Below are 16144 nucleotides of genomic sequence, written 5' to 3'. Positions count from 1 at the left end.
GACTAGCATTGCAGCGACTGGGAGACGCGCAGCTAAGATGCTCGAGGATTGAAATATGAAAGAGAAGAACAAGCTGCAAATGCTGGAACTCTGATGTAAAAATTTAAAAAAAATGCTGGAAGTACACAGCAAGTTAGTCAGCATCTGTAAACATAGAAGCATAGAAACATAGAAAATAGGTGCAGGAGTAGGCCATTTGGCCCTTCGAGCCTGCACCAGAATTCAATAAGATCATGGCTGATCATTCACCTCAGTACCCCTTTCCCGCTTTCTCTCCATACCCCTTGATCCCTTTAGCCGTAAGGGCCATATCTAACTTGCTCTTGAATATATCTAATGAAATGGCATCAACAACTCTCTGCGATAGGGAATTCCACAGGTTAACCACTCTCTGAGTGAAGAAGTTTCTCCTTATCTCGGTCCTAAATGGCTTACTCCTTATCCTTAGACTGTGATCCCTGGTTCTGGACTTCCCCAACATCGGGAACATTCTTCCTGCATCTAACCTGTCCAATCCCCTCAGAATTTTATATATTTCTATGAGAGCCCCTCTCATTCTTCTAAACTCCAGAGAATACAGGCTCAGTCGATCCAGTCTCTCCTCATATGTCAGTCCTACCATCCCGTGAGAGAGAGGATTTGGTTTATATCCTTCAACAGAATTAAGATATAGCATTAGGAACAGGAGAAGGCCATTCAGCCCCTCGAGTCTGTTCCTCCTTTCAATTCAATCTTGGCTAATCTGCAATCCAACTCCTTTTACCCTCCTTTACTCCACATCCCTTGTTACCCTTACCCAATAGAAATCTATCTGGAAAGCTCTACTTTCCCCAGGATCCGCAGCATTTTCGGGGAGAACGTTCCAGATTTTCACTTCCCTTTGTGTGGAAAAGGAGCTTCCTGATTTCACTCCTGAAAGTCCTGGCTATAATTTGAAGATTGTGCTCCTTGTACTGGATTCCCCCACCAGAGGAATAGTTCCTCCGTATCTACCTTTATCAAATTCTTAACGTTTTAAACCCCTCGATCAGATCATCCCCTCAACTTTCTAAACTCATTTTAGTAAAGCTGCAAAAATAGAAAAGAAGGGACAGGGTGAGACTGCAGATACTCCAATCACAAGACGGAGATAATGGATTGACTGACATGCAAACTGCTTAATGTGGTATGTTTTTTAATGGTCAGAGAGTGAGTCTGCCATTTAACAAGGCACAGAAATATATTTTCTCACGTTATTTACCCCTTTTTGTTCCTCCCCACCTCTTGTGAAGGCATTGAGTATTTCTGGGGTAGGCACCCTTCAGTACCCGCCCCAAGTCTCCATTCTCGATGCGTCAACAGATCATTTGACCTGGAGGGCATCACAACTGAGCCGCGTCCCATCATCACGTTACTCAGTCGTGCCCGCTTTCACTCACTCACCGCCCGCTTTCACCTCGCTCTCTCACTCCAGCAGATTTTATATCTCCTAGTAAAGGGAAACTGAACCAATTATACCATCCCAATTGAGATTAGCTTCTTCAATATGGAGACCAAATCAAAGGTAGGAGACTTCTGGCCTGTATGGTCAAGTATGGGACCTGGTGTTTCAGGAGTACCATAATGTGTTGTCTGAAAGGGTGGTTCTTACAGATTCAATAGTAACTCTCAAAAGGAAATTGGATAAATACTTGAAGGAGAAAAAAATTACAGAGCTATGGGGAAAGAGCGGGGGTGTGGGAGTAATTGGAGAGCTCGTTCAAAGAGCCGGCACAGGATGTGCTGTCCCATTCTATGGTTCTATGCTGTGTACTATATGATCATACACTATTTTTTCTTTTTTTCTCAGGACAGAGCGCTTGGCCAGGGATATAATGAAGGATATGGGAGGTGATCACATTGTAGTCCTCTGTGTGCTGAAGGGAGGTTACAAGTTCTTTGCTGACCTTTTAGACTACATCAAGGCTCTGAATAGGAACCAGGATGAGTCACTCCCAATGACCATCGACTTCATCAGGTTGAAGAGTTACTGTGTAAGTATTTTGGAGGAAGAATTCGCCTCATGTTGGCGCTCCTGGGGGGGACCGGGTTTCTCCGAGCGCTGTGCGATTTATTTTCCAACAGGATTCCCACCGGGAAGCCAGCCTGATTGAGAGGCTTGGGGCTCCCTGTCGGGAGGGGAATGCCGTAGCACAGGCCGCAGCCCCAGGAAAGGGTAGGTTTCCTGCTGCTCAGCGACTGCGTGGGGCGGAGGGTGCGGTAGTGGGGGGAAGGGGTGTTGGCACAACGTGGTTTGGTGGGTCAGGGGTGATGGCGAGAGGTCGGAGAGAGAACGGGAGGAGAGATGGGAGGTCGGGGGGGTGGTTGATGATGACAGGAAGGAGGGGACCGGGGACTCTCAATGAAATCGTGGGTGGGGGTCGGATCGCGGGGAGGGAAGCAGGTTGGCATGGGGGAACCTGGAGCACACCAGAGGATTAATAAATGCCCCACTTTCAGTTCACCGGTCTTAATATAGTCTCTCACTAACCTCTCTTCACAATAGTGATTATTAAACACAAACCAGTGGAATTCACAGCCTATAGTCACAAATATGAAATATAGAAATGTGAAGCACAACAATTCAGTAAATACTAAAATTACACTGCAAACAAAATACAGGAAAGTCCGTGAAGGGCTAGTTGCCTTAGCTAGGAATCTCTCTCTTAGGTAGTCCCTCGGAGTCAGGGATGACTTGCTCCCACACAAAGAATGAGTTCTCAGGTGACTGCAGAGTCCAATGCGGGATCTACAGTCTGTCACAGGTGGGGCCGGTGGGTGGGGTGCTTGGGTTGTCGTGCGCTCCTTCCGCTATTTGCGCTTGGCTTCCGCGTGCTCCCGGCGAAGAGACTCGAGGTGTCCGGCGTCTTCCCGGATGCTTCTCCTCCACTTTGGGCGGTCTTGGGCCCGGGATTCCCAGGTGTCGGTGGGGATGTTGCATTTTTTCAAGAATGACTTTTAAATGAGAACTGAGTTGATTCCTGGCGATATCCTCATGAATGCTTCAGTAATTTCTGGCGCTGACCTTCCATCTGTTACAAAGTTATAGTTTTATGTATATATTTTGGTCTCCTTATTTGAGGAAGGTCTTGGAGGCGGTGCAACGAAAGTTCACTCGACTGATTCCTGGGATGAGAAGGTTAACCTATGAGAAGAGATTGAGTAGATTGAGTAGATTGGGCCTAACCGCTCTGGAGTTTAGAAGAATGGGTCCAACATTGCCCAAGTTGTTTTTTTGGCACACTGACCTGAAGCGCGCTGACTTTGCGCGCTGGAAAGGGTGCCGGAAAAAAAGGGCCCCATCCTGGCCGCTTTTCGGAGTCTCCGGAGTCGTTGCGTGGCGTAGAGGCTGAAGGCGGGGGGTGGGGGGCGCGGAGCAACAGGTCAGCACACAAAGCACTGCTGGCACCTGCGCACATGCTCAGTAAGGGCTGCGCGCATGCACCTGCTCTCCCAGCGCATCCTGCGGGCTGTGAGCAGGACCTGATGCTCGCAGCCCCTATCCCAGGCTGAAGGGATGCCCGATCTCACCGCACTCTATCCCTGGCCGAGTGGCCTCCCACACCGGCCGGCCTGCTGAGTTCCCGGGCGAGGTAGGACTTCGGTTTTATTTTTTATTTAATGGTTGTGTGTGCTTGAGAGTTTTGATTGGGGTGGGGAAGAGGAGAGTTTTTTTGGGGGAGGGGAGAGGGGTGGGAGAGAAAGAGTGTTTTGTATACCAGCATATATCCCTCTTTCTCACTCTCGCTCGCTCTCTCTCTCTCTTTCTGGCTAGCCCCCTCCCTCCCCCCTCCCCCCCATGACATCGGAGCCAGCAGCTCGCATTTTTCTGGTAGGATTTACTTCATTTTTATTAGTATTTTAATTGTTTGAGCTTTTCCTTGCAATGTTTGGTGCTTGGTTGTTGAGGTCCTCCCCAGTTCCCTCCCTTCCCCTATCCCTGTCCTAATGTCTGCCGAATGTGCGCTACTTTTTCTTCACTTCCCGCAAGATTTTTCAGAGCTGGCCACATATGCTGACCTAAGTCAATTTGGAGTAAGTTTTTTGCTGGCTAAAATGGCATAAATGCCCAAAACTGGCATACGTGTCTGGGAACGCCTCCTTTTGAAAAAAAAAAGCTGACCTAAAAAAAAAATCCTACCTAACTGACTTACTCTGGAGCAAACTTTTGGGGGAAAATAGCATTTTTTAACTTATGCCAGAAAAAACAACTTACTCCAAAAGAAATTGATGCAAGGCCAAAGTTGGGCCCATAGAGAGCTGATGTCATTGAAACACACAAAATTCTGAGGGGGATGAACAGGGTAGATGCTGAGAGCTTGTTTCCCCTGGCTGGAGAGTCTGGAACGAGGGGGCATGGTCTCAGGATAAGGGGTGAGTCGTTTAAGACTGAGATGAGGAGAAATTCTTCACTCAGAGAGTGATGAGTCTTTGGAATTCTCTACCCCATAGGGCTGTGGATGCTCAGTCGTTGAGTATATTCACGGCTGAGATAGATAGATTTGTGGACTCCAGGGGAATAAAGGGATATGGGGATTGGGCAGGAATGTGGAGTTCAGGTAGAAGATCAGCCATGATCTCATTGAATGGTGGAGCAGGCTCGAAGGCAGTATGGTCTACTCGTCTTCCTACTTCTTATGTTGACATTGCTGTAAAAATAGCTACCTCTCCTTCTCTTTGTTTTATACAGAATGATCAGACTGTGGAGGAGGTGAAAGTTATTGGAGGAGATGACCTCTTTATGTTGGCTGGAAAGGTTGGTATAATACCAGCATTGGTGCTAGAATGGTTTAACCAAAAGCTTCAGTGCATTGAGTGTGTGCAGGCTGGGAGGACTGGAATAGCCATAATACAACATAAAAATAAAACAAGTTTTGTATGTCTATTTGATTCTGCTGGGTATCATTCAGCTTATACAGGGAGTTCCCCAATGACTTTTTGGTGCATGCACTCCCTAAAGCATCATGTCTCCCACTAAATCCTGCTCGCCCATCCTCACTGCCCTGCATAGTGTCCCTGTCCCGCAGTCCATTAAATTGCTGATTCCTCCGTGGCCTGGCCCACCCTATTTCTGCTAAATTCTCCAGCCTGACATCACCCTCCTGCATGCTCAAACTCTGGCTCTGGTCTTGTGCAGAATGCTTAAGCAAGCTCCCACAAACAGCAATGTGATAATGACCAGATAATCTGTTTTAGTGATGTTGGTTGAAGGATAACTATTGCCCAGGACACCGGGGAGAACTCCTCTGCTCTTCTTTGAAATAGTGCAGTGGGAGCATTTACATTCATTTGCGAGGGCAGATGGGGCCTGAGTTTGACGTCCCATCCGAGACTCCCTCAGTACTGCACTCGAGTGCCGGCCTCGGCTTGTGTGCTCAAGTCTTCTGGATTGGGACTTGAACCCACAACCTTCTGACTCAGAGACGAGAGTGCTACCCACTGAGCCACTGGTTGACACCATCATACTTCTAACAGAACTGATATATTTGTTAGCTCACTTATCACTATCGTCTCAAAATATTCAAGGTAATTACTGATTATTTAATACAAAGTCGATGAAAATAAAATTGTTTTAATCTTTTTTCTCCTCATCTGCTGCCACGTGATGTTGTAGAACGTCCTAATAGTTGAAGTAAGTCATTTATATTCTGATTTTCCTAATGTGTGCGGTATGGTTTAAAACTCTTAATATAGAAACATAGAAACATAGAAAATAGGTGCAGGAGTAGGCCATTCGGCCCTTCTAGCCTGCACCGCCATTCAATGAGTTCATGGCTGAACATGCAACTTCAGTACCCCATTTTTATTATTTTTTTTTTGTAGGTTTCCTGGTTTTATTGGAAATATTATATACAACACTTGTATGAATTATCAATTTTTAAATTCTAATCCTTGTTTTCAAATCCCTCCATGGCCTCGCCCCTCACGATCTCTGAAATCTCTTTCAAACCCTTCAACCCTCCGGGATTCATCCCCGATTTTCAGCGCTCCACCATTGGCGACTGTGCCGTCAGCTGCCAGGGCCCCAAGCTCTGGAATTCCCTTGCTAATGTTTTCCGCCGCTCTCCCTCTCTCACCTCCTTTAAGGCTCTCCTTAAAACCTACCTCTTTGACCAAGCTTTTTTGGTCACCTGTCCTAATATCTCCTTATGTGGCTCAATGGCAAATGTTGTCGATGACGCTCCTGTGAAGCGCCTTGGGATGTTTTACTACTTTTAAAAGCTCTATATGAATGCATTGTTGTTGTATGTCTGGCGTACCTATCAGTGTGCCTAATGCATGTGTCATGCATGACTCATGGCATGTGCAACACGCAATGCGCATAATGACATCCCAGATGTGATGCATTTCTGCCCCCGGTTTCCAACATTTATATATTAAAAAAAGGATTAGAGTTTGGTTTTGTTCATGATTCATCATCCTAACCCAAAGGGCTAGAAATTAGCCAGCCTAATGCACGTTTTAACCCGGTTTTTTTCACGTTAAAGCTGGTTTTTTGTTCTTAAAATAAAGTGCATAAACTTCCCCAAAGTTTAAGAAAGGCGTTTTCAAAATATCGCCATTTTCTGGATCGCCTTACCTTATAAATAGTAACGCCTAAATTTGGCCATTTGGCGAACATTTGCTCGAGTCAATAAACAATGCATGGAATGATCAGGCGTCGCAGCCGAAGAAACGTCGATAAGTAAGAAGACCGACAAAAACGGGAAGTTGAAGTTTTTAAAAAAAAAAAAACATTTTTTTTCAGTGATTCATTTCTTAAGGCTTTTGTGAATGTTTCCTCATTTTTTAATTTTTTGATTTTTGCAATTTTTTTTGTTTTCTCCCCTGTATTTTTTGCCGATATCGTCCTCGCTGTAAAGTTAGAGAGGACGGCGGTATTAGACATGATTCCTCCAGCTACACCATTTTTTAACGACGGGTATTTTTTGGCCAAACTTTCCCCCTTTTAAAAAAAAAAAAAAAATGACAAAATCTTTCTTATTTCTTCACAAAAATGACGTTGTTTATCAATTAACGACAGGCTGGTGAATTTCTAGTCCAAATTGTGTTTTAATAGCTAATAGGGTTTAGCATTCTAGAGATTTCATGCTCGTTGCTGTTGTGTCTAATTCGGACTCAGCGTGGGTCACAGCTAAGGTAGGTTGGTGTTTCTGCTCTTGGATTGGGGGGGCAGTGATGGTCAGTTTGAGCAAAAGCTGATATTGGAGTTAAGCTGACTAGAGAGACAAAACAGGAGATTAAGACATTCTAACTTAGGGGTGAAAGTGCTATCACTGAGCCAAGACTGACAACGACATACTGCAGGCGTTCCCCAGGTGGGCAGAGGAAATGTTTCGAGGACACCTTCAAAGCCTCCTTGATAAAGTGCAACATCCCCACCGACACCTGGGAGTCCCTGGCCAAAGACCGCCCTAAGTGGGGAAAGAGCATCCGGGAGGGCGCTGAGCACCTCGAGTCTCGTCGCGAGAGCTTGCAGCGGAAGGAGTGTGCGGCAAACCAGACTCCCCACCCACCCTTTCCTTCAACCACTGTCTGTCCCACCTGTGACAGAGACTGTAATTCCCGTATTGGACTGTACAGTCCCCTGAGAACTCAGTTTTAGAGTGGAAGCAAGTCTTCCTTGATTTCGAGGGACTGCCTATGATGATGATGATTAATGTGGAAGGGGGCTGTTTATTGTGGGGTAGGAATGATTGAGCTGGCTGATAATGCTGGTCTTCTAGAATGAAATTTTATGTGCTTCTTCCGCCCCCAAACCTCCCACTCATTGAAATCGAGAGCTTGGTAATAAGTCGGTGCCTTGCGTTGTTTCCCTCTCCAGGACATTGTAGAAACTGGCAGAACAATGAAGAAACTACTTGCACTCCTGGAGAACTACAAGCCCCAAATGGTCAAAGTAGCAAGGTAGGGCACGCTTCACCTGCTGTGGTCTGCCACTTGGCTCACCTGACGCAGCGCTTTCGGGCAACGGGAGCGAACCTCGGGGATTCCGGTGCAGAGTCTGCTTGCTCAACGTGCGCCCCGCACGGTTTGTCATCTGTTTTAGGTTTATAGACTGAAAAACCGCACATGCTGACCTCCTGAATTGACGATGTGCGAAGCTCTCCACTGGGCTGTTAAACCATGAGATTTATCTCTGAGTTCTGTAAATTACAGTATAGAAGGAGACCATATGTCCCATTGTGTCCATGCCGGTAACATAACATTACTGACGTGTGTCTGACTTTCCAGCTATTCATCATCATAGACAGTCCTGTCATGTATCTCACACTACTGTACATACCGTATATACTCGCATATCATGCGACTTTTGAAGACCTAAATTGTAACCTAAATTTGGGGGGTAGCATGATACGCGAGATACAAAATTTGCGGGTGTGAAGTGCTGGCCAAGATTAGGCTGTTAGGCTGTTAAGCAGACCGTATCCACGCTGAATCTCGGCAGGTATCTCCTGGGCTGGATTGCAGCCTCTATTGTCACTTGTACTGTATCTTTGCTGTGGTCTAGAGATCGCCACCCACAACTCCCTCTGAAGTTTGCTGCATTATTAGAGGCTTTAACAATCAAATCTCCATCTATCTCAGCCCATGCTTCTTTTACCCGCAAACACAGTAGAGGCAAATCCGGAGCCTTCATATTCCCTTCCTTCGTAAATGATTTCTCTCCTTCCATCATCCAGTCATTCCATTTCTTTCTTATATTGTCTTTAAATGGCTTATTAATGGATACGTCAAGTGGCTGAACAACGCTAGTCAAGCCAGCTGGAATGATTGCTATATCGGTGTTCGATTCGCGAACAGCTTTCACAACAGAATCCACTCGATGTTTCATGATTCGGTTGTTAAGGTCTGTATTCGATCGTTGATATGTGTTAGGGTACTTGTTACGTGTTGGGTACTTGTTAAACTTGTTTGAAAGCCTAGCCTAGTGTCATCTGGTATCTCAAAAAAGTGACTCGCATGATACATGAGACATATGATAAAATCATGTTTTGGGGACGAAAATTTAGGGGTCGCATGATACGTGAGATCGTAGGATACGCGAGTATATACGGTAACTGTATTTTACCATGCTATACATGACTGTAACCAGAGATGACCTGTAACCACAAGCTTACCTTACCACCAGGGGTGCACTTGCAGGAGACACTGGATACCTGTCCCAGACAGGTATATAAGCACAGGTCTCGGGCAAGTGTGGGATTCGAGAGCTGTGTAATAAAGGTGTAGGTCCTGAGTTGACCTTGACTTCAGTATGTGCCTCGTGTAAATCTGTACTGCAGGGACAGGACTTTACAAGTCCCTCGAAGCGAGGATGACTTGCTTCCACGCCAAAAAGGGATGAGTTCACAGGTGTTCCAATGAAGGACCTAATATTCCAGATCCTGAACTACATCCTGAAGGGTGGAAGATGCCTGTGCGTGGATTTTTTTAACGTGTGGTGGCCGTCGCACACCAGCCATCGCACGGGCTCGACAGAGCTCGGTCTTGGTCCAGTGGCAAGGATTATCCAAGATGACTGGAGACCAGCTCTGCTGCACGGACCCAGCGCGCACACAGTGTGGGCTGGCCCGTGCTGCCCCTGGGCCTTCGCCTCTTCTGCGCCCCAAACTCACGCCTCTCCTGGGTCCCGGTCTAATATAGCACATCCGGCTTGTTTGTTTAATCATTTGGAATTTTCACAAAAATTTGTGGAGCCACATTTCCTCTCGGCGGTGGTGGGGGAGCGAGGGTGGCCATCATCCCCCACACATCGTGAAGAAGTAACTCGAGCCCTCTTCTCGATGTTAAGGGAGTCTCAAACCCTGCGGCCTCCTGCGGTCAAATTCCCCTCCTGTCGGCCAGGGATTGAGTCTGGCTGAGTGCCGGACGGGAGTCCAGGAGGATTTATTTCACTGAGGCCCTCCGGCTATGGCCAGCAGATTCGCACATGGCAGCGAGGGACCAGTTAAGCCGGTACAAGGAGGAATGTTGCTCGGACATCGGGAGATCGCCCTGCTCTACATTATGGATCTCAGCCATGGCTCAGTGGGCAGCACTCTCGACTCTGAGTCAGAAGGCTGTGGGTTCAAGTCCCACTCCAGAGATTTGAGCACAAAAATCTAGGCTGACACTCCCAGTGCAGTGCTGAGTGAGTCCTGCACTGTCGGAGGTGTTCTGCTCTCTCAGGTGGTCGTGAGATATCCCACGGTATTTGAAGAATCGCAGGGGAGTGCTCCCTGTTGTCCTGGCCAATACTTAACCCTCAATTATAATCACGAAAACAGATTATCTCGTCATTATTGCGTTACTGCTTGTGGGAGCTTGCTGTGCGTAAATTACACTTCAAAAGTACTTCATTGGATGTAAAGTGCTTTGGGACGCCATGGAAGGCGCTATATAAATGCAAGTCTTTTTTTTCTTTTACCTCGGTTTGACATCTAAACTGAAAGGTGACACCTCCGACAGTGCAGCACTCCCTCAGCGTTACACTGAAGTGTCAGCTCGGATTAAGTGCTCGGGGGCCGAAATTGAGCCCCACCCCAAAACGGGGCGCGTCTACCGTTTTTGAAAGATTTTCTCTGCCCCAGTCCATGGGGCGGAGAAATCAGAGAATTTCACATCTCAGAAATGTTTCTGGACTCGGGGTGGAAGTTGTTGCAGCTGCGGGGCGAAAGTACCCTTACAGTGAGTCTGCTGCCCTGACCAGTGGACCTCACCACTTCGGTGACGCGTCACAATGTCCCTGTCCTTCAATTAAAGGGGAGGGCCACTGCGAACTCTGCAGCCACTTCAGTGGCACACCCTGGACCACCAGGGGGGGTTTTGGCCATGCCAGCGGCCTGCCACCCAAGAGGGGGTGCGCAAGGCTACCTGTTGCCGGGCCAGTCAAATCCGCGGCCATAATTGTCGGGCCGACCTTGCAGTCGGCCGGCAAAAAAAAAATAACGGCGTCACCGGCAGCGCCACCTCCCCTTTAAGGGCGGCCGCACCACCAAGCCACAGAGAGTGTGCCGACAGCACAAGCACCCACGGAACAGTTCCGGGAAGAGGTTCCCGCCGGTTGGTAAGGGGCCGCAGCGGGGAGAAAGGGCAGCGCGGTCCCCGACACCGCGACAAACCTGAGGAAGGGCAATTTTCAAAATGGCGGCCAGTCCGCACCGACCCGTGGCCGCGGCTTTCAGGCGGCCAGAGGCCTTATAGAAAGGCGCAATTTCGTCCCCCTAAAGTCTCTGGAGTGGGACTTGAACTCACCAACCACCTGACTTACGTGTACGTGCTGCCATATGAGTCAAACTGACAAGGCTTGCAATGCTCATAGGATCCAACCCATGTTGCACTATTCCATCGTATTTAAATGCAGCAACCTTGGATATTCTGCCAATTTCCACTTCGCCCCCCCCCCCACCGCCGCCAAAGGTGTTCCACTGCACTTGTGCAGTAAATGATTTAAGTTGCATGCAACTTCCGGAGTTAAATGGCTTTGTTTTTTTTTAATTATTCACAGCTTACTGTTGAAAAGGAGCCCTCGGAGTTCAGGATATAGACCAGACTGTGAGTACCACAATCCATTCATTTAAATGATTTCCGAGAAAGATCTCTCGTGTCCTGCTCTACTTCATTAGCTGAACTAACTAGGTGTCTTCAGTTACACCCAGTGGGTGGGCGTGACCAGCCACATATCTAACTTGGCCTGTTGCTGGGATGACTAGCTAGAGAAAGGCGTTTTTGCCTCAATGGGTTTTAGAGCAGTGATGTGCAAACTATGGCCCGTGAAACCCCTATGACCTCTCGCTCTTTCATTCTACTCAAGACAGAGTAGAGCATTCAAAAACAACAACTTGCATTTATATAGCACCTTTACTGTGGCAAAATGTCCCAAGCTGCTTCACAGGAACATTATCAAAGACAATTTTGACACCGAGCCATATAAGGAGATTTTAGGACGGACGAAGAGGTAGAAACATAGAAAATGGGTGCAGGAGTAGGCCATTCGGCCCTTCGAGCCTGCACCACCATTCAATAAGATCATGGCTGATCATTCAACCTCAGTACCCCTTTCCTGCTTTCTCTCCATACCCCTTGATCCCTTTAGCCATAATGGCCATATCTAGCTCCCTTTTGAATATATCCAAGAACTGACGTCAACAACTTTCTGTGGCAGAGAATTCCACATGCTCACAATTCTGAGTGAAGAAGTTTCTCCTCATCTCATTCCTAAATGGCTTCCCCCTTATCCTTAAACTTTGACCCCTGGTTCTGGACTTCCCCAACATCGGGAACATTCTTCCTGCATCTAACTGCTACTGGAAAAAATGCATATGCAGTTTGTTTTAAAATCACAAGTACTAACCTCCTTAACTAGTCACAGTGCACTTTCCTCAGTGGCTGGAGAGCATCCATGGGGACCAGAAATAGCCAGACATGCCTACTGATCCGGGTTGCAGCGTGAACTTGACGCTTACCATTGGCAGCCGTGCCTTCAGCTGCCTAAGGCCTAAGCTCCAGAATTCCCGCCCAAACCTCTTGCCTCTCTCTTCCTGCTTTAAGACCCTCCTTAAAACCTACCACAGTGACTACGCTTTTGATCAGCTGTCCTAATGTCTCCTTTGGCTCACCGTCAATTGTTGCACAATAACGTTCCTGTGAAACGCCTTGGGGTGTTTTGCTACATTAATGGCGCTATATAAATGCAAGTTGTTGTTGCTGCTGCTTCACTCCGGGAGTCATCTGTCAACTGTGGAGGGAGGGAATTTGAAGAATGCATTTTGGGAACTGAAGATGGTCAGCGGAGAAAGCTTTCCCCTGGTGATCTGGAATTTGGAAGGGGTGTCAACAGTTTGCTGCCTACAAATTCGGCCATCTGAAAGGAAAGATGAGAATTTATTTTATGCAGTGAGTTGTTATCATCTGGAATGACTGAAAGGGGGGTAGAAACAGATTCACTCGTGACCTTCGAGAGGGACGGCCGAAATCTGGAAACCAAGGGACCGATGCCGTTCTGGATTCCGGGTATTTCTGGATTTTTGAGTGTCTTTGCCTGGGCTGATGTAGGGAGGGGAGGGCAGGCGGGGGATCGGTCAGGGGAGGGGGATGTCGGACGGCCAAGGTAAAGGGGGGGGGCGGTGGCGGGGGGAGAGAGGTTGGGCGGAGGTCGTGGTCTGAGGTGGGGTCGGGGCCGGGGGAGAGGTCGGGTGGCCGAGGCAGGGGACCAAGGTGGGGGAGCCCGGATTTCGCAACATTTTTCGGTTTTCAGATGACCCCGCCACGGATCAGCCCGGTGTCCGGATTCCGGAACATTCTGAATTTCAGAACTCTGGATTTCGGACGCTCAACCTGTATACTTGAAATGGAAACATTTGCAGGGCTGTGGAGAAAGAGAAATGGGGAGTTGGACTAATTGGATGGCTCTTTCAAAGAGCTGGCACAAGCATGATTGGCCGAATGGCCTCCATCTGTGCTGTATGATTTTATGAAAGGGTTGGTCAGGTGAAGACTTTGGATAGATTTACCAAGCAGTTGGATGCTGTAATGGAAGGTGGTAGGGTAAACATACTGAGATCAAATGGACTGACTGTTCAATTGAACATAATAACATAAGAAATAGGAGCAGGAGTAGGCCATTTGGCCCGTCGAGCCTGCTCCACCATTCAACACGATCATGGCTGATCTGATCATGGACTCAGCTCCACTTCCCTGCCCACTCCCCATATTGTTTAAGAAACTGTCTATTGCTGTCTTAAATTTATTCAATGTCCCAGCTTCCACAGCTCTCTGAGGCAGCAAATTCCACAGATCCACAACCCTCAGAAGAAATTTCTTCTCATCTCAGTTTTAAATGGGCGGCCCCTTATTCTAAGATCATGCCCTCTAGTTCTAGTCTCCCCCATCAGTGGAAACATCCTCTCTGCATCCACCTTGTCAAGCCCCCTCATAACCTTATCCGTTTCGATAAGATCACCTCTCATTCTTCTGAATTCCAACGAGTAGAGGCCCAACCTACTCAACCTTTCCTCATAAGTCAACCCCCTCATCCTCGGTATCAACCTAGTGAACCTTCTCTGAACTGCGTCCAAAGCAAGTATATCCTTTTGTAAATATGGAAGCCAAAACTGCACGCAGTATTCCAGGTGTGGCTTCACCAATACCCTGTACAACTGTAGCAAGACTTCCCTGCTTTTATACTCCATCCCTTTTGCAGTAAAGACCAAGATTCCATTGGCCTTCCTGATCACTTGCTTTATTTGCATACTAATCTTTTGTGGTTCATGCACAAGTACCTCCAGAACCCGCTGTGCTGCAGCACTTTGCAATCTTTCTCCATTTAAATAATAACTTACTCTTTGATTTTTTTTCTGCCAAAGTGCATGACCTCACACTTTCCAACATTTACTCCATCTGCCAAAATTTTTGCCCACTCCCTTAGCCTGTCTATGTCCTTTTGTAGATTTTTGTGTCCTCCTCACACTTTGCTTTTCCTCCCATCTTTGTATCATCAGCAAACTTGGCTGCGTTACCCTTGGTCCCTTCTTCCAAGTCATTAATATAGATTGTAAATAGTTGGGGTCCCAGCACTGATCCCTGCAGCACCCCACTGGTTACTGGTTGCCAACCTGAGAATGAACCAATTATCCCGACTCTCTGTTTTCTGTTCGTTAGCCAATCCTCTATCCATGCTAATATATTACCCCCAACCCCATGAACTTTAATTTTGTGCAGTAACCTTTTATGTGGCACCTTGTCAAATTCCTTCTGGAAGTCCAAATACACCACATGCACTGGTTCCCCTTTATCCACCCTCTTCGTTACATCCTCAAAGAATTCCAGCAAATTTGTCAAACATGTCTTCCCCTTCATAAATCCATGCTGACTCTGCCTGACCGAATTTTGCTCTTCCAAATGTCTTGCTACTGCTTCTTTAATAATGGACTCCAGCATTTTCCCAACCACAGATGTTAGGCTAACTGGTCTATAGTTTCCTGCTTTTTGTCTGCTTTTTTTAAATAGGGGTGTTACATGTGCAGTTTTCCAATCTGCTGAATTGAAGGAAGTCCCATCAAGGCTGTGAGAGCACACAACGAGCCTGCAAAGGATTGTGGACAGGTTAAGTGAGTGGGCAATAAGGTGGCAGATGCAGTATAATATGGGGAAATTGGAGGTTATTCATGTTAGTAGGAAAACAGAATTTTTTAAAAAAGTGAGAAACTATTAAAAGTTGGAGTTCAGATAGATTTAGGTGTCCTCGTGCAGAAAACGCAGAATTAGCATACAGGTACAGCAAGCAATTAGGAAGGCAAATGGCAAGTAGGCCTTTAATACAGTACATTAAGTTAGAGTACAAAAGTAAGAAAGTCTTGCAACAATTGTGCAGGGCTTTGGTGAGACCGGAGTACTGTACGTCGTTTTGATCTTCTTATAGAAACATAGAAACATAGAAAATAGGTGCAGGAGTAGGCCATTCAATGAGTTCATGGCTGAACATGCAACTTCAGTACCCCATTCCTGCTTTCTCACCATACCCCTTGATTCCCCTAGTAGTAAGGACTTCATCTAACTCCTTTTGAATATATTTAGTGAATTGGCCTCAACAACTTTCTGTGGTAGAGAATTCCACAGGTTCACCACTCTCTGGGTGAAGAAATTCCTCCTCATCTCGGTCCTAAATGGCATCCCCCTTATCCTTTGACTGTGTCCCCTGGTTCTGGACTTCCCCAACATTGGGAACATTCTTCCTGCATCTAACCTGTCTAACCCCGTCAGAATTTTAAACGTTTCGATGAGGTCCCCTCTCATTCTTCTGAACTCCAGTGAATACAAGCCCAGTTGATCCAGTCTTTCTTGATAGGTCAGTCCCGCCATCCCGGGAATCAGTCTGGTGAACCTTCGCTGCACTCCCTCAATAGCAAGAATGTCCTTCCTCAGGTTAGGAGACCAAAACTGTACACAATACTCCAGGTGTGGCCTCACCAAGGCCCTGTACAATTGTAGCAACACCTCCCTGCCCCTGTACTCACATCCCCTCGCTATGAAGGCCAACATGCCATTTGCTTTCTTAACCGCCTGCTGTACCTGCATGCCAACCTTCAATGACTGATGTACCATGACACCCAGGTCTCTTTGCACCTGCCCTTTTCCTAATCTG

The 16144-nt window shown here is 47.1% G+C and overlaps 1 protein-coding gene across 1 annotated transcript in view; it reads left to right on the top strand.

The window, feature by feature from the left end:
- Positions 1 to 16144, top strand: part of hprt1l (hypoxanthine phosphoribosyltransferase 1, like) — a 62865-nt gene that overhangs the window by 26479 nt on the left and 20242 nt on the right. Inside the window, exons 3-7 of the mRNA XM_070898287.1 lie at positions 1829 to 2012; positions 4709 to 4774; positions 5633 to 5650; positions 7844 to 7926; positions 11510 to 11556. Of these exons, the coding sequence (XP_070754388.1) occupies positions 1829 to 2012; positions 4709 to 4774; positions 5633 to 5650; positions 7844 to 7926; positions 11510 to 11556 (398 nt within the window). The remainder of the gene's footprint in view (positions 1 to 1828; positions 2013 to 4708; positions 4775 to 5632; positions 5651 to 7843; positions 7927 to 11509; positions 11557 to 16144) is intronic.

Source organism: Pristiophorus japonicus, chromosome 13 (genome assembly GCF_044704955.1).
Source record: "Pristiophorus japonicus isolate sPriJap1 chromosome 13, sPriJap1.hap1, whole genome shotgun sequence".
Lineage (NCBI taxonomy): Eukaryota > Metazoa > Chordata > Chondrichthyes > Pristiophoridae > Pristiophorus > Pristiophorus japonicus.
The sequence above is the reverse complement of the archived record's forward strand: the minus strand, read 5'-3'. Positions and strand labels throughout refer to the sequence as shown.